Below are 18,058 nucleotides of genomic sequence, written 5' to 3' on the forward strand. Positions count from 1 at the left end.
TTGTCAGGGAGTGGATGAAGGATGTGTAGATGGGTGTGTTGTCAGGGAGTGGATGAAGTGTGTGTAGATGGGTGTGTTGTCAGGGAGTGGATGAAGGATGCGTAGATGGGTGTGTTGTCAGGGAGTGGATGAAGTGTGTGTAGATGGGTGTGTTGTCAGGGAGTGGATGAAGGATGCGTAGATGGGTGTGTTGTCAGGGAGTGGATGAAGTGTGTGTAGATGGGTGTGTTGTCAGGGAGTGGATGAAGTGTGTGTAGATGGGTGTGTTGTCAGGGAGTGGATGAAGGATGCGTAGATGGGTGTGTTGTCAGGGGGTTGGTGAAGTGTGGTAGGGAGTGGATGAAGTGTGCGTAGATGGGTGTGTTGTCAGGGGGTTGGTGAAGTGTGCTAGGTAGGGGATGAAGTGTGCGTAGATGGGTGTGTTGTCAGGGAGTTGGTGAAGTGTGCGTAGATGGGTGTGTTGTCAGGGAGTGGATGAAGGATGCGTAGATGGGTGTGTTGTCAGGGAGTTGGTGAAGTGAGCGTAGATGGGTGTGTTGTCAGGGAGGGGATGAAGGATGCGTAGATGGGGGTGTTGTCAGGGAGTGGATGAAGGATGCGTAGATGGGTGTGTTGTCAGGGAGTTGGTGAAGTGAGCGTAGATGGGTGTGTTGTCAGGGAGTGGATGAAGGATGCGTAGATGGGGGTGTTGTCAGGGAGGGGATGAAGTGAGCGTAGATGGGGGTGTTGTCAGGGAGTGGATGAAGGATGTATAGATGGGTGTGTTGTCAGGGAGTGGATGAAGGATGTATAGATGGGTGTGTTGTCAGGGAGTGGATGAAGTGAGCGTAGATGGGGGTGTTGTCAGGGAGTGGATGAAGTGTGCGTAGATGGGGGTGTTGTCAGGGAGTGGATGAAGTGTGCGTAGATGGGTGTGTTGTCAGGGAGTGGATGAAGGATGCGTAGATGGGGGTGTTGTCAGGGAGTTGGTGAAGTGTGCTAGGGAGTGGATGAAGTGTGCTTAGATGGGTGTGTTGTCAGGGAGTTGGTGAAATATCTCTCATATTTATGAATATGTTATGATTTCTTCCCCCACCTCAGTATCACTGCTGGAGCCCCACCCTGTGCGAGGCGATGTGGCCACCAGTATGTCGGACTCCTTCCTCCACGGCAAGTACCAGGAAGCTCTCCACAGCAACCAACATCTGCGACAGCAACTTGTACAGCTGCAGGACATGTGAGTACACAGACGGAAAGATGGACTTTTATCAGTGTCTAAGCCCTTACAGTAACATTAGCTCTGACAAGTGAAACTGTGCCACTCTATACCATGTGATGAGGGACCATGACAGTGGCATGTGGTCACTAAAATCTTATTACATCAGTCAGCTTCAGCTACTTGTCTGGTAAGGTCAGCTTGTACTAGTTCACATGCTGAAACACAAATCTGTGTCTAAGAAAAGCTATATATAACAGTCTTTTTATTTGTATTGATATTGCTGCTGTAGTGACAGATCAGTTATATACAAATTAGGGGAAATATAACATGTGATTCAGATTTACAAAATCCATTCATTGTGTTCCAATTCCAATGCAAGCTACTTGGAAAACACAAGCTTGGGGTTTCTCCAATCAGCAGGTGCTTGTTCGTTTTGAATGACTGGCATAACCTGACAAGGTTCACCGTGACTTGCATAAGCTGACTTGTCCCCTGTGACTTGCACAAGCTGACTTGTTCCCTGTAACTACCATAAGCTGACTAGTTCCTTGTGACTGGCATAAGCTGACTAGTCCCCTCTGAATAGTGTGAGGAGACTATGAAGATGTTACATACACTGTGGTAGTTTCTGATTCTCAAGGGGTGGTGGGGTAGCCTAGTGGTTGAAGCATTCGCTCGTCACACCGAAGACCTGGGTTCTATGGGTACAATGTGTGAAGCCCATTTCTGGTGTCTCCTGCCTTGATATTGCTGGAATATTGCTAAAAGCGTGTAAAACCATACTCACTCACTCTGATTCTCAAGCTTGGGCAAGTCCTAGTTTCGTTCAACTCCTTTAGTGTGATGTGTTTCAATCTAGCAGTCTTTTATTACCTTGAATACCCAGATTTTGCATTATAAATCCTTTGTAGCCACATGTTTTGTCAGCCAATGTCTCCTTGTCTCTGTCTGCCTCTTAGGCAGACACACCCTCCCCTGATGGTGGTGGCCCGTGAAGACGCCGGGAGAGAATAGGTCTTCAGCAACCCATACTTGCTGTAAAAGGTGACTATGCTTGTCATAAAAGGCGACTAACGGGATTGGGTGGTCAGGCACGCTGACTTGGTTGATACATGTCATCGATCCCAATTGAATGGATCAATGCTCATGATATTAATCACTGGATTGTCTGGTCCAGACTCGATTATTTACAGACCGCCGTCATATAGCTGGAATATTGCTGAGTGAGGCGTTAAACAACAAACCAACAAACCAACCAACCAACCTGATGGTGCTACTTTGATCTTCTAATAATCGATCATTCAGTCAATCAGTTCTTTTTGTGTTCATGACCCTAGGTACCAGAACAACCTGCATTCCAAGACAGCTGAAGTTCGTCAGCTTCAGCAGATCTCCGAGAGGTTCCAGCAGGAACTAGAGGCTGCTGGGAAACTTCGCATTGGCGAAGCGGACGGAAGCCCCTTGTCTCAGAAACGTGCACCTTGTCCGGCTGTTCGGAAACTGGGAGGCACTGAGACCCTTGACTCCAGCAGTCCGTGCGACGGCCTCCCACAAACCTCCTTTCCACCGCTGTCTCGGGTCCCCCCTGGGCTCTGTAAAAGTGGCAGCATGGAGTCTGATGATATAGCAGACATACACAAGCAGACAGACGAGAATTATGGGCGGCCATTACGGGACTCTGCTGGCGACTCTTGTGTTGAGCAGCTGAGGCAGAGGACAGGCAGTGGTGATCGGCGAGACACACTGGGGCTGGAGCTCCGTGGCGAGGGTGATTTGGAGAGGACGAGGCACCGAACTGGGAGTGACGATCGGCAAGACACACTGGGGCTGGAGATTCATGGCGAGGAGGACTTGGAGAGGATGAGGCACCGAACTGGGAGTGACGATCGTCGAGACACACTTGGGCTGGAGAAAGATGATGTCCTTGAGAGGATGCGACACCGAACAGCGAGTGGAGCGGCTAATGAGCTGTCGTCTGTCCACTCAGCTGGGAGAGATATATCCGTGTTTAATTCACCCAAAACTATCAGTCCGGAGAAATTATCATTCCAGAGAAAGGTGACTGAGAGAGATAGTGTAGACTTCCCCATGTATTCCAACCAGTCTGGACTGAGGTTCTGTGATATGACCCTCAACCCGTCTCTGGAGGACCGGACAGAGGAGGCGAGGGACTTCATGGACAGTTCGGGAACAACCAGTAAAAAGTCTACCACAACGACTACATTCAAGATCTCTGACTACGACAGTGAGCGGTTGAGTTCCAGGGAGCGCAGTCAGACACCGCTCAATGATGTTGGACAACTACAGGCTCGGTTAGGTGCCATGGAGGATCTCAACAAAACTCTCAAAGATGAACTGAGTATATATGAGACTTTGTGTAAGTCTTTTGGCATCCAGAACACCCCACAGAAGTCTCAAGGGGAGGCAAGGTCTCCTGTGAAAATGGATGTAGACTCGCTGTCCCTGCGAGAGCATCTGATTGAGATTCGAGCCATGAGGCAGAAGCTGGAGCAGGGCCTGGAGCACAGCGACAGGATGAGGGAGGAGCTTCTTAGTCGTCTGGAGAAGGTTGGAGGTGGGTGTGCCTTGTGGCAGAGGTGTGTGGAGGGGAGGGGGGGATACAGGTGAAGTGGGGGTTGGGAGGTCAGGAAGAGGTGGGTACATGTGTCTGGAGGGTAGGGGTGAGAGAGGTGATTGGTGTGGGTTGGGAAGTCAGTAAGGGGTGTGGGTGCGGAGGTCAGGAAGAGGTGGGTGCATGTGTCTGTGGAGGGTAGGGGGGAGACAGGTGATTGGTGTGGGTTGGCAAGTCAGTAAGGGATGTGGGTGCGGAGGTCAGGAAGAGGTGGGTGCAGGTGTCTGTGGAGGGTAGGGGGGAGAGAGGTGATGTGGGGGTTGGGAGGTCAGGAAGAGGTGGGTACATGTGTCTGTGGAGGGTAGGGGGGAGAGAGGTGATTGGTGTGGGTTGGGAAGTCAGTAAGGGGTGTGGGTGCAGAGGTCAGGAAGAGGTGGGTGCAGGTGTCTGTGGAGGGTAGGGGGAGACAGGTGATGTGGGTTTGGGGGTTGGGAGCAGTTAGGATGCAGTAGGTAGAGGGTGGTTATTGGATGAGGAAGGTGAGTGACATTGTTGAGATGCTTAGATTGCTAAAGAGGATACTGTGATCTGGGCTCTGTGACGTGTCATCATTGCCATCAGTCACTGGTTTGCCTGATCCAAAGTGTACAGGCCACTCACTCACTCACTCACTCACTCACTCACTCACTCACTCACTCACTCACTCACTCACTCACTCACTCACTCACTCACTCACTCACTCACTCACTCAGCAAATGACAGGGGCAGTGTTAGAATAAAAATAATATCCATCTATTAAGGTGACTGGTCGTGATGTATTTGGTATGCAGATAATAACATTGAAATGACATTTTGTGTAGTCACATCGTCCTGGAAGTGGGTATTTTGATCCTAACCCTGTGTTCCTTCCCAGGTTACATGCACCATGACTGTGACCTGAAGGTGCACGAGCTGGAGCGTACCATCCAACAGCTGCAGCAGAAGCTGGCCACCTCGCACACCGACGCCACCGAGAAGATCTACATCATCGACGAGCGCGAGAAGGTGATCCAGGACACACGGGTCATCATCGAGCGACAGCGGCGGGAGATGGCCGAGAAGGAGAACGTGATAGAGAAGATGAGACACAACTTGGAAGAGACGCAGTTGGTCGTGGTGAGACATAAAAAGGAGGTCTCCCAGAAGGACAAGGTGATAGAAAGTATGAGATATAACTTGGAAGAGACGGAGTCAATCGTGGCGAGACATAAAAAGGAGGTTGCGGAGAAGGACAAGCTTATTGAAAGTATGAGACACAACGTGGAAGAGACGCAATTCGTGGTAGCGAGACACAAGAAGGAGGTTGCGGAGAAGGAGAAAACGATCCTAGAGAGGGAGAAGACGATATCGGAGCGCGAGCAGACCATCGACGAGCGGGAACAGACGTGTCAGAGGCTGCAGCTGAAGAAGGAGAAGATGGAGGCCATGTTGAAGAAAGCATCGAAGGAGATCAAGAGGTGAGTCGTCCGGATGTCTTGGTATCGGGTACTTCCTGTGTAGTGCCTGCTCATGATCATATGTTCTATATTGTCTTTACTGAAATAGTAACCATGATAAGTTCCATGTTCTTTTTGTATATGAAAAATATTAAACTTTAAGATTTTTCAATTTTATTTCGATATTAAACGCAAAGACAATCAATTTATGATCAATTTGTTGAATTCCAACAATGTATATGTTATCAAATCTTTGGCAATGTATTTAAAACATGTATTTAGACTCAGGTGAATGTTCAAGATCATGTTGATTTTCATGTTTTTGTTAAAACTGAACTGTACTATGGATCATATGGCCTTACATACTGTTTGTCTGTCTGTCTGTCTGTCTGTCTGAGGGGCGGTCGCGTAACCTAGTGGTTCAAGTGTTCACTTGTCACGCCAAAGACCCTGGTTCGATTTCCAGCATGGGTACAATGTGTGAAGTGATATTGCTGGAATATTGTTTAAAGCGGCGTATATATGTATGTATGTACGTACGTATTTATGTCTGTCTGTCTGTCTGTCTGTAACAAAGTAAGCACGGCTTTTCGATGCATGTGGGAGTGTGTGTGGTTGATGTAGCAGACTGTGAAGTACCTAGTCTGTCTGTCTGTAACAAAGTAAGCACAGCTTTTCGATGCATGTGGGAGTGTGTGTGGTTGATGTAGCAGACTGTGAAGTACCTAGTCTGTCTGTGCTGCAGGCTGAACCTGGAGGTGGGAGACATGCGAGATCGGGAGGAGGAGAAGGCGGAGCTCAACAAGACTCTCCGACTCGAGCTGAGCGTGTACGAGAAACTGCAGGGGGGTGAACAAGGTAAGTCCGCCACTTTGCCACGAGATTCTCTGCACGATGCGTCTGCAGTTTGGGTTGGAAGAAGTTGGATGAGGGAGAAGTGGGGCTATGTAATGTAACTAATGTCCTTCCTGGAATATAGTAGATGACTAAGGTATCTCTTGACAAGATATATGGGCGGTGGGGTAGCCTAGTGGTTAATGTGTTAGCTCGTCACACGCAAGGACCCAGGTTCGATTCCCCCACATGGGCAAAATGTGTGAAGCCCATTTCTAGTGTCCCCTGCTGTAATATTGCTAAAGGTGGTGTAATATCATACTCACTAACTTAAATGTGGATAATGCAATCATGGTTTGTCTCGGTGGTTTAACTCACCCACTCTGCACAATGACCGCTGGGTAACATGTCCGTGTGTCGCCCACAGAGAATGACGAGAAGTCCTGCATCCGGGAGCTGCTGACGGAGATCCGCAGGCTGAGGGTCCAGCTGGAACGAAGCATCGACGCCAACGACACACTGCGCACCAAACTGGAGGAGATCCTCCGACAACAGTTGCAACAGCAGCAGCAGCAGCAGCAGCGCAACAACAGCCCCACGGGTTCCCACAGTGAGTTGTCATCTTACATTCCCTGTGAAGATCCGGGTTAGAATTGGTCTTCAGAAACCTATGCTTGTCGTGAGAGGTGACTAACAGGATCCCTGGTCAGGCTCCCTGACTTTGTTGATGCATTTTATCGTGACCCAATTGCATAGCTCAGTGATTCATGATGTCAGTTCATGATTGCCTGGTCCAGACTCAATTACTTACAGACCGCCATCATATAACTGAAATATTGCAGCTTTAAACAAACAAACAGAATGCCACCTTACAACATAGATGGTTAATGGACGTATAACTGTAATAAACTCTGACTCCTGAGTCCATAGGGTTGTTCTCCTGCTTCTCTTGAGGACAATGACAGGCTGGATTGTATAAGTATACATGAATACCAGCAGTGTTAGATGTGAGCAGCTAGATTCATGGAGACATTGAGAACAGAAGCTGCAGGTGCCCCCTCATTCAGTCTTCAGTTATATGTGTCAGTACTGATGGCGACGGGGCGGTCAGGTAGCCTAGTGGTTAAAGCGTTCGCTCGTCACGCCAAAGACCCGGGTTCAATTCCCGACATGGGTACAATGTGTGAAGCCCATTTCTGGTGTCCCCGCTGTGATATTGCTGGAATATTGCTAAAAGCAGCGTAAAACCATATTCACTCACTCACTCACTGAGGGCGATACATCGAACCGTTAGAATGTTCAGATGTGAGCTGTAGAATGTACTACATTGAGAACAGATGATGTATAACTGGTGATGTTATTTCAGCCACTGATGCACCTGACGGGCGACCCAGCCCCGAGTCCACATTGAGACCAGAGAGGAAGTCGGACTCAAAGACGAAGGACACCTACATTCGAAAGTACAGATCTGACAAAGAATATAAATACAGTGTGATCACCCGCCAGGCAGGACTCCATGAAGACGCAGGTGAGTGCAAATTATCTCCCTTGTGTGCAGTGGTCACTCATTCTTAGCTTGTTTCCATGGCAATGGGCAACTTTCTTGAAAAGAACCTGATGTTCTTTCCTAACTTGATGTGGAGAACTGCTCACACAAAACATGCAGCTAATCACGGACTCAATATTGCTGACACTATCTTGGTATATTCTATGAGGTGTGATAACCAACATGTGGCAGTATATGGAGGTGATGGCGGCCCAATCATGTATGGCATGAAAAGAATTCTCAATTATGATTCTCCCCAACTTTTCAATCGACTTGCCTGACATCGACATTCCTTTGACATTGAACTGGCACAGCTTCTCCCACCTCCTTGGAAGGGGATAAATTTCTCAGCGGGCGGATAAATCCCTTATTCCCCGCCACAAGCAAGTCAGGCTGCACATGGATTTCTTAGAGGTAGAATAAATCCCTTATACCCCGCCACAAGCAAGTCAGGCTGCACGTGGATTTCTTAGAGGCAGAATAAATCCCTTATACCCCACTTTAAAGCAAAAGGCTGCACTGAGTCAATGGAAGTCATGTGACATAGCACACTGTTAACCTCAGCTCAATCGAACAGCTGTTTTCTATCAATTTTTTATTTGTTTGAATTCTTTTACAATATCATATTAAAACATGTCGGTAAGATAAATTCGGTGTAGCAGGATCAATCTGGGTACATGGGGTTTTATGCACCCCTCATGAGGTTTTATACCACTCGCCACCGGCTCGTGATATAATAACTCCCCAGGGACGCATAAAACCCCATGAACCCCTCGTGATCCTGCTACAACTTATGATGTACCACCCTCCATCTCTGTGCCACTCACTCACTCACTCACTCACTCTAACCCGTGTGTCTCTATCTCTAACCGTTGCCAGACCACGTGTACAGTGACATCACCAGCACCACCGACTCGCACCACCATGCCGACAAGACAGGTGGCTCTCCCTGCAAGGACGCCCACATGTCCCAGTCCCTCCCGGTCCCCCCAGCCGCCATGTCACATGGCACCAGTCTGATCTCACTGCCGGACGACCTCGCCCACCTCCCTGAGCGGCGCCACCTGGCGTCAATGGAGAACATCAAGTACTGGGTGGACAGCCAACCTGGCGACGTCATGAAAGGTTCATTAGACCAAACATGGATTTATAATCACCTCTTCCTCCTTGTCGGCATTCTGTTCATGATATATTCATACTGAGACACTTTGAAAAAACATTCGATTTTTTTTAATATTTGGAAAATGGATTCAAAAATCATAGTAGGTTGTTAATACTTACATATTCAGTTTTATTATTACTCCATGTAGATTCTCAAGTAATTGTTTGCATTATTTCAAGTGAATGAAGACGCGATTTTTCTCTTATTTTTAGCAATTTTTCAATATTTATGATCTCTGAATGTGGACAGGTAATTTTGAAGATAGGCAGGCAACATTTATGGGTCACCGGCCTGTCTGTCTTGTTGGGTTTTAAAGTTATTTCAAACACTGGGTTGAAAACAAAAACACATCTTTTCTGAAGTTGATTATGTGTTTTCGTTGTTTCAGTTTGAAGTATTGATGTGATCCTAATTAAGAACCTGTAGATAACACAGATATTCTATGTACACAAGATATGAATTTATGAGATGTAATCTGTATGTAATTCAGTATATGAGTCAGTACAGTAAACCACGGTTATAACGAACACGCTTATAACGAACTGACGGATATAATGAACTCACTTTTTTGGTGCCGACTATTTGCTGTAGTTATGCCGTATATATGCTTATAAAGAACTACGGTTATAATGAACTACGGTTATAATGAACTAAAATTAGTCATCCCTTTGAGTTCGTTATGACCGTAGTTTACTGTATATGAATCAGACCTGAAGTAGGTTGTACTTGGACACGTAACCTCCATACTTATATGAGTCCTGTTAATGATGTCTTCATGTAGATGTTGGTGTCTGCTATGGTGGCGATATCCACACAGGATTGAACATCTTTGCCATTTATTATGTTTCTTGACATCATGCCTTGAATCTGAATCCTCCATTGATTTGTGTCACATGAAGTACCAAAATTTTCTTGGGTAATAAAAAGTTTATCCTCATGTCTTTTGTTGTCAAACATATCAACACTCATCAATAAGGGCAAGCCTCAGACTTTTAAACTTTTATCACCTTTTAGCGCCGTGTTGATATATTTGATATTTAAAGACACTTGGGTGACATTAGCTGTGTATGGTTTAAAATAACATTGGTGCTGAATCTTGTTTGAGATTGTGATCTGTGTTTGTGTTCTCTCCCCGACAGACTTCCCCATTGTGAGGGTAGACTCCGACATCCGGCGTCTGTTCGCCATCGGGAAGCTGGATGACTTTGAGAAGCTGCGGAAGGAGAACGGGGAGAGTGTGGCGACGCTGTGCAGCATGCAGGCCCGTGTGTCGGACCGACTCAAGACTCTCAAGGGCTTGTCCACCACCGAGGTCAGCTGCTGTCATACCTTGTCTTAGCCATGAAGTGTAGGTGCTGGGGAGCCGGGGCTAGAACTGGTCCCCAGCACCCTGTGTGCACCATGGATGATTGTGTGGTCAGACTCAGTGACTTGGTTGATGCATGTCATCATATCACAATTGCCTGGATTGATGCTTATGATGTCAATCACTGGATTGTCTGGTCCAGACTTGATTATTTACAGACCGCCTTCATATAGCTCGAATATTGCTGAGTGTGGCGTTAAACAAACAAACAAACAAACTCGGTGACTTGCTTGGTTGCATTTCATTGTACCCTGATGGGTTGGAGTTGCTGATAATGTCATTCACTGGATTGTCTTGTCCAGACTTGATTATTTTAGCTGATGCCATATAGCTGGAATATTGCTGACTTCTGCGTTAATCATTTACAAACATTTGGGGGTACAGGTGGCTCAGTTGGTAAGGTCTTGTAATTTGCTGTGAAGAGTTGCGTCCCTTTGGCATGTCAGAAACCGGTCATTGTCTTAGCCATATACTTTGTAAACTCTCCATCATATGGCTTGACAGTGATGTATTGTGGGTATTGTTGGGTGACTGTCCAACTGATAAACATGTCATGAATCTTATACAAAATATTATTTGTCTCATTTGGAATTTTCATGGAAACATTTTGATAAAAGTTGTAAATTATTATTTTTTTACATCTTAGTATGTTAAAGAATCTTTAGAAGTTTGGTTTTGGGAATTATTTTTTTATATTTGCTTGAAAGAAAGTGTTTTTTTGTCTTCCTATAAGAAGTATTTTATTTTATTTGTGAAACTGTTTGTTTAATGATGTTCACGAGGTGTTTTCTTCCTTCCCTCGTCAGCTACTGAAGGTAAATCTCAATGTCTTTGCCTGTGCTTGTATATTGCATGTCAAACATATTAGTTGTCATAGAAACAGGCAATCCTACTTTGTTGCATGCTCACACATTGTCAGTTGTCATAGAAATATGTCCTGTAACCTCCCTCCATGTATGTTCATCGGTGGGCAAATGTCTAACCACATTTCACAATTTACCCCATAACCATGGTAACTGAAGCAGAATAGGTCCATCATGCTAACCTGGGAACTAGGTGATGAGAATCCGTGACCTGGGTGATGGTATGTCGTCACAGCACAGTGGCGTGGAGCGTTGATTGTTGATGCTTTTATTCCGTGGTTTGCCTGGTCCAAACTGGATTATTTATAGACTGTTGTGAGATTGCTGGAATATTGTGAAGTGACGTAAAACAAAATTCATTCACCCCATCATGTAGACTCGTACAGTCGTTGTACAAGATGTTGATCGCAAAATCGGAAGTTGCTGTGGAGTTGTGATTTTTACCTGGGAAGGTGATGCTTTGTCAACAAAAACATCCAAGCTGGCTTGTCTCGTCTCCCTTATAAGTAGACCTCTGTGATAGGACTGAAATAGTGGCATACAATGTGGCATTAAACCTGTGTTGCTAGTTAGATCGGGGGGTTATGCATGTATAGTCTACCCTCCATTGTGCATCCTGTACTGTCCTACTGTAGTCTGCTATCCTGCAGTGTCCTTCACCTGGAGCTGATATTAGTGCTGTATAAACAGTTCTACATCTTGCCTGAATCTGTGCATCCTCTATTTATTGTCTATGTATTTTAGAAAATACATTTAGATTTTGATTTAACTCAGGACAGTTCAACACATCAATCTTGCAGTGAGTCACAAAGTCAGTATGTAAGCCATGGATGTAAGGATGCTTGCTTGACGTTGTTGTTCCATCATCAAAAGTCTGCCTCATCAAGGTAGTCTAACGGTGAAGTTGTTTGCTTGTTACACTGTTGACTGGGGTTTGAATCCCAACATCGGTACAGTGAACCCATGGCAGGACAATGCTGTAGCTTTGCCAGTGATGTGGAACCTAAACTCTTGTCGCTCTGCTGATTAAAGTTTTACAGTCGAACATACAAGTACACTAACTGAGGTGACAATAGCATAGATAGTTTAATGGTTATGGTGGTATGAGGGTTGTATTTTCTCAAATTCTCGTTCAAATGAATCAAATGAAGATGTAATGTGATAACTTCATTTGCGGTATGTGACAAATTAATCTTTTATGTTTGGAAATGGTGAATATAATGATACATTATCTATATTTCTTTGTGGTAGACCCGTGAAGATTCCGGGGTAGAATAGGTCTTCAGCAACCCATACTTGCCGTAAAAGGTGACTATGCTTGTCGTAAAAGGCGACTAACGGGATCGGGTGGTCAGACTCGATGACTTGGTTGATGCATGTCATCTATCCCAATTGCGTGGATCGATGCTCATGACATTAATCACTGGATTGTCTGGTCCAGACTCAATTATTTACAGACCGCCGTCATATAGCTGGAATATTGCTGAGTGCGGTGTTAAACAACAAACAAACCAACCAGTCTTTGTGGTAATGAAGAATTCAAAAGCTTTATCAGGAAGTGGGTGTAAAATGTAAGTGCTCTTTGAAGCATGTAATACACTCCAGTTGCTGATGAGACTGATACAGACACTTGTTCATGTATGGAGTATAGAGAGTCTCTGGATAATGGTGTTAATATGTTGAACTGAGATGCCCACTTGTAGATCTGGGTGGAAGGTTTGAGTCCAGGGCTGCTCTCACTCCCTCATATCTTCCTGACTAACAAGGCTTCGTAGAAAGCTACAAGCATGTATTTAGCTTGGTAACTTGGTGACAATCAGTAGATTGAATAACATGTCAGACTATAAACTATAGAAAGCTTTTATTTTGGTCAATCATCCCTGCCCTGCAAAACAGCTATAACTGAAAAGTTGCCTTTTCTTATGTCCTATTTCTCTATACGTGCATGCTCCCTAAATAAACCTGTCTTGTATGTAGTTAATCATTTACTGGATTGGATGGCCGACAAGGTGACTTGGTGGATAGCATGTCAACATACCCAAACTGCGTAGGTCATTGATAACACTACCAATCACGGGACTGTATGGTCCAGACTCAATTATTTACAGGCTGCCATCATTTAGATCCATTATTGCCATCATATAGATGTATTATTGCTGAGTGAGGTGATCAAACAAACATGATCACTGCCAACCTACCCCTACCCAATTTTATTACTGGGTCACGTTGATGGGACATAGATATTATCAATGATGGCCTGATGTCGTGTCTCCTTGTCTTGATCTTGTGTGTCAGTCACTTGTCGTAAAGTTCAACATATATATATATATATAATTACCTTGTTCAAAGTGCTGTAAGCGTTACTATTGTAACTTCCATGGCATATCATACTTAGTCAGTTTATCAGCACTGCATATCATTCTAGATGATATTAAAGCAAGACTAATAAAAAAACTTTTGTCTCTCATCAACCAGTTGCCTCAGAAATGATCCATCATGATTTCTTGTGATATCCTGCTACTGGCTTGATGCAGTCAGCTCCTCTGTATGCGAGGACGTGGTGGCCACGTTGTCTGTCCCCAGTGCTAATGGCAGCCACGTTGTCTGTCCCCAGTGCTAATGGCAGCCATGTTGTCTGTCCCCGGCTCTAATGGCAGCCATATTGTCCATCCCCAGCTCTAATGGCAGCCATGTTGTCTGTCCCCAGCTCTAATGGCAGCCATATTGTCTGTCCCCGGCTCTAATGGCAACATGTTGTCTGTCCCCAGCCCTAATGGCAGCCATGTTTTCTGTCCTCAACACTGATAACTGATGCTACGTTCTGTCCCCGGCCATATTGTCTATCCCCAGCTTTAATGGCAGCCATGTTGTCTGTCCCAAGCTCTAATGGTGGCCATATTGTCTATCCCCAGCTCTAATGGCTGCCATGTTGTCTGTCCCCGGCTCTAATGGCAGCCATATTGTCTATCCCCAGCTCTAATGGCAGCCATGTTGTCTGTCCCCGGCTCTAATGGCAGCCATATTGTCTGTCCCCGGCTCTAATGGCAGCCACGTTGTCTGTCCCCAGTTCTAATGGCAGCCATATTGTCTATCCCCAGCTCTAATGGCAGCCATGTTGTCTGTCCCCAGCTCTAATGGCAGCCATATTGTCTGTCCCCGGCCCTAATGGCAGCCATGTTGTCTCTCCCCAGCCCTAATGGCAGCCATGTTGTCTGTCCCCAGCTCTAATGGCAGCCATGTTGTCTGTCCCCAGCTCTAATGGCAGCCATGTTGTCTGTCCCCGGCCCTAATGGCAGCCATGTTGTCTCTCCCCAGCCCTAATGGCAGCCATGTTGTCTGTCCCCAGCTCTAATGGCAGCCATGTTGTCTGTCCCAAGCCCTAATGGCAGCCATGTTGTCTGTCCCCAGCCCTAATGGCAGCCATGTTGTCTGTCCCCAGCTCTAATGGCAGCCTTGTTGTCTGTCCCCGGCTCTAATGGCAGCCATGTTGTCTGTCCTCAGCTCTAATGGCAGCCATGTTGTCTGTCCCCAGCTGTGATGGCAGCCATATTGTCTGTCCCCGGCTCTAATGGCAGCCATGTTGTCTGTCCCCAGCTCTGATGGCAGCCATGTTGTCTGTCCCCGGCTCTAATGGCAGCCATGTTGTCTGTCCCCAGCCCTAATGGCAGCCATGTTGTCTGTCCCCGGCTCTAATGGCAGCCATGTTATCTGTCCCCGGCTCTAATGGCAGCCATGTTATCTGTCACCAGCACTGATAACTGATGCTACGTTCTGTCCCCAGAGTGTGGAGTACAGCACCCTGAAGGAGCTGGGCATGTCGGCGGAGAACCTCCGCATCTGTCTGGAGCAGGAGCAGAGACTGGTGTCCTCATTCTGGGTCTCACAGCTGCCACCCATCAACGAGCTGGGGGAATTCTTCGACCCAAAGATGGCCTCTGAGGTGAGTGGCTTCATGTAATATTCTAGAATATACATACTGTTTCAATTATGGGTAGTAGTGCTTCAGTACAAGGGAAATTCACAGCTTGGTTGGGCGGTTCACAGGTGTGTTAAAGGGCAGTGGGGTGGCTCCCAGGAAGCTGGGATGTTTCAGTGGGATGTTCACAGGAAGCTGGGATGTTTCAGTGAGGGGGTTCACAGGAAGCTGTCTTGTTTCGGTGGGTGGTTCATGGGCAGTGGGGTGGCTCATAGGAAGCTGGGATGTTTCAGTCTGTGGTTCCTGGGCAGTGGGGTGGTTCACAGGAAGATGGTGTTTTTCAGTGGGGGGTTCACAGGAAGCTGGGATGTTTCAGTGGGTTGTTCCCAAGCATTGGGCTGGTTCACAGGAAGCTGTCATGTTTTAGTTTGGGGTTCACAGGAAGATGGGATGTTTCAGTGGGGTGGATCACATTAAGCTCGGATGTTTCAGTGGGTGGTTCCTAGGCAGTGGGGTGGTTCACAGGAAGCTGGAATGTTTCAGTCGGGGTTCCCAGGAAGATGGGATGTTTCATTGGGGTGGTTCACAGGAAGCTGGAATGTTTCAATGGGGTGGCATGATTCACAGATTACCTGGGTGATACACAGGTTGTTTAGTTGGGTGGTTCAAGGAAACAGAATTCTTCCCAGGGTTGTCTGGGTGAGTCTTGGGGTGGCCGGTGGCTCACAAGATTGTTGGGTGGCTCAAGGGTCGGTAAAGGTGTTAAATATGTTTGGTGCATGGCTCACTATTCAATTTCTGCCCCAGAACGAGGACTTGAAACGTAACCTGGTCCACCTGCGCTCCAAGTACGACCTTCTGAAACACCAGGTCCGCGAGGCTGACCACCGACTCCAGGCTACCAACAGGCAGAGGGAGAACGTAGAACAAGTGCTGTATAAACAATGTGAGTAGATAGGCAGAACGTAGAACAAGTGATGTATAAACAATGTGAGTAGATAGGAAGAACTTAGAACAAGTGCTGTATAAACAATGTGAGTAGATAGGAAGAATGTAGAACAAGTGCTGTATAAACAATGTGAGTAGATAGGCAGAACGTAGAACAAGTGATGTATAAACAAAGTGAGTAGATAGGCAGAATGAAGAACAAATGCTGTATAAGCAGTGTGAGTAGATAGGAAGAACGTAGAACAAGTGCTGTATAAACAATGTGAGTAGATGGGCAGAGGGACAATGTTGAACAAATGCTGTATAAGCAGTGTGAGTAGATGGGCAGAGGGACAATGTTGAACAAATGCTGTATAAGCAGTGTGTGTAGATAGGCAGAGGGACAATGTAGAACAAATTCTGTATAAGCAGTGTGTGTAGATAGGCAGAGGGACAATGTAGAACAAATTCTGTATAAGCAGTGTGAGTAGATGGGCAGAGGGACAATGTAGAACAAATTCTGTATAAGCAGTGTGTGTAGATAGGCAGAGGGACAATGTTGAACAAATGCTGTATAAGCAGTGTGTTGGTTTATGCAACACTACATGCAATAGGCCAGTATCCAAATAACACCGGTCAGCCAACTTGTGTTGGTGTATACAAGACTGCTATAGGTGTAGTAATGTGTGTATATTCCAGAGACCGGTCAGCCGACTTGTGTTGGTGTATACCAGACTGCTATAGGTGTAGTAATGTGTGTATATTCCAGAGACCGGTCAGCCGACTTGTTTAGTAATGTGTGTATATTCCACAGACCGGTCAGCCGACTTGTTTAGTAATGTGTGTATATTCCACAGACCGGTCAGCCGACTTGTTTAGTAATGTGTGTATATTCCACAGACCGGTCAGCCGACTTGTTTAGTAATGTGTGTATATTCCACAGACCGGTCAGCCGACTTGTGTAGTAATGTGTGTATATTCCACAGACCGGTCAGCCGACTTGTTTAGTAATGTGTGTATATTCCACAGACCGGTCAGCCGACTTGTGTAGTAATGTGTGTATATTCCACAGACCGGTCAGCCGACTTGTTTAGTAATGTGTGTATATTCCACAGACCGGTCAGCCGACTTGTTTAGTAATGTGTGTATATTCCACAGACCGGTCAGCCGACTTGTTTAGTAATGTGTGTATATTCCACAGACCGGTCAGCCGACTTGTTTAGTAATGTGTGTATATTCCACAGACCGGTCAGCCGACTTGTTTAGTAATGTGTGTATATTCCACAGACCGGTCAGCCGACTTGTTTAGTAATGTGTGTATATTCCACAGACCGGTCAGCCGACTTGTTTAGTAATGTGTGTATATTCCACAGACCGGTCAGCCGACTTGTTTAGTAATGTGTGTATATTCCACAGACCGGTCAGCCGACTTGTTTAGTAATGTGTGTATGTGTTTGCGCATGTGTTCCACAGATCGGTCCCTGCTGGACAAACACCGGTGGGTGGAGGACCTCTAGGTGCAAACCTTGTCTGTGTCCATCTGTCTGTCAGTCTATCAGGTTGTCCATCCGTCTGTCTTGTGTGTGTTATGTATTCCACCTCCTACTGGACACAGGAAACCTTCTGTCACATCAAGGCATGTGGAGATGGAGCTGCAGTAGATGTGGCCAGGCCATTATACCTCCATTTAGATAAATTAACAAACTAAATCAGATCTTGAAAGTTCATGGTCATTGCAAAATTGTAAGAAAGCTTATTTCATCTCATAAAAAGGCTTTGGCCTCTGTATTCAGCCTCCCTACTCAGGTGTGTTTTATCTCCATTCTATTATGATGAATACCCAGGACACATTTGCCATCATAGCTTCGTTTCGGAAGTTACATTTCCATCTCTTACCCATGACAGTAGTTTGAATATTTTCAGCATCATAGTGGGACTCAGTATGAAGCTGTGGTAGCAAATGGGTCAAGCGTGTTTATCACAGTAGTAGTATGGATGTATAATATCAGTGTTCCCGTTTACCGGTAATTACCCTGTGGACCAGCAAATAAAGTACCTTATAAATCATTATTGTTGAGCCAAAACATCAGCGATATTCATATAAGAATATTTTTTTTATGAACTCAGCTTGCCTTTTACTGTCAGGGTTTCCTCTTGTCTATTTTGAGAGCAAGTAGCATTTCGCTTTGCTTCGAGGTT

The 18,058-nt window shown here is 46.0% G+C and overlaps 1 protein-coding gene across 1 annotated transcript in view; it reads left to right on the forward strand.

Annotated features, from left to right (window-relative positions):
* Positions 1-18,058, forward strand: part of LOC139459933 (myomegalin-like) — a 103,898-nt gene that overhangs the window by 80,479 nt on the left and 5,361 nt on the right. Inside the window, exons 27-37 of the mRNA XM_071241669.1 lie at positions 1,081-1,216; positions 2,536-3,773; positions 4,684-5,266; positions 5,991-6,103; positions 6,507-6,689; positions 7,446-7,607; positions 8,505-8,750; positions 9,927-10,099; positions 10,960-10,968; positions 14,798-14,956; positions 15,740-15,878. Of these exons, the coding sequence (XP_071097770.1) occupies positions 1,081-1,216; positions 2,536-3,773; positions 4,684-5,266; positions 5,991-6,103; positions 6,507-6,689; positions 7,446-7,607; positions 8,505-8,750; positions 9,927-10,099; positions 10,960-10,968; positions 14,798-14,956; positions 15,740-15,878 (3,141 nt within the window). The remainder of the gene's footprint in view (positions 1-1,080; positions 1,217-2,535; positions 3,774-4,683; positions 5,267-5,990; positions 6,104-6,506; positions 6,690-7,445; positions 7,608-8,504; positions 8,751-9,926; positions 10,100-10,959; positions 10,969-14,797; positions 14,957-15,739; positions 15,879-18,058) is intronic.

This window comes from Haliotis cracherodii, unplaced genomic scaffold (assembly GCF_022045235.1).
Source record: "Haliotis cracherodii isolate W230 unplaced genomic scaffold, xgHalCrac1.p SCAF_13, whole genome shotgun sequence".
Taxonomy (NCBI): Eukaryota; Metazoa; Mollusca; class Gastropoda; order Lepetellida; family Haliotidae; genus Haliotis; species Haliotis cracherodii.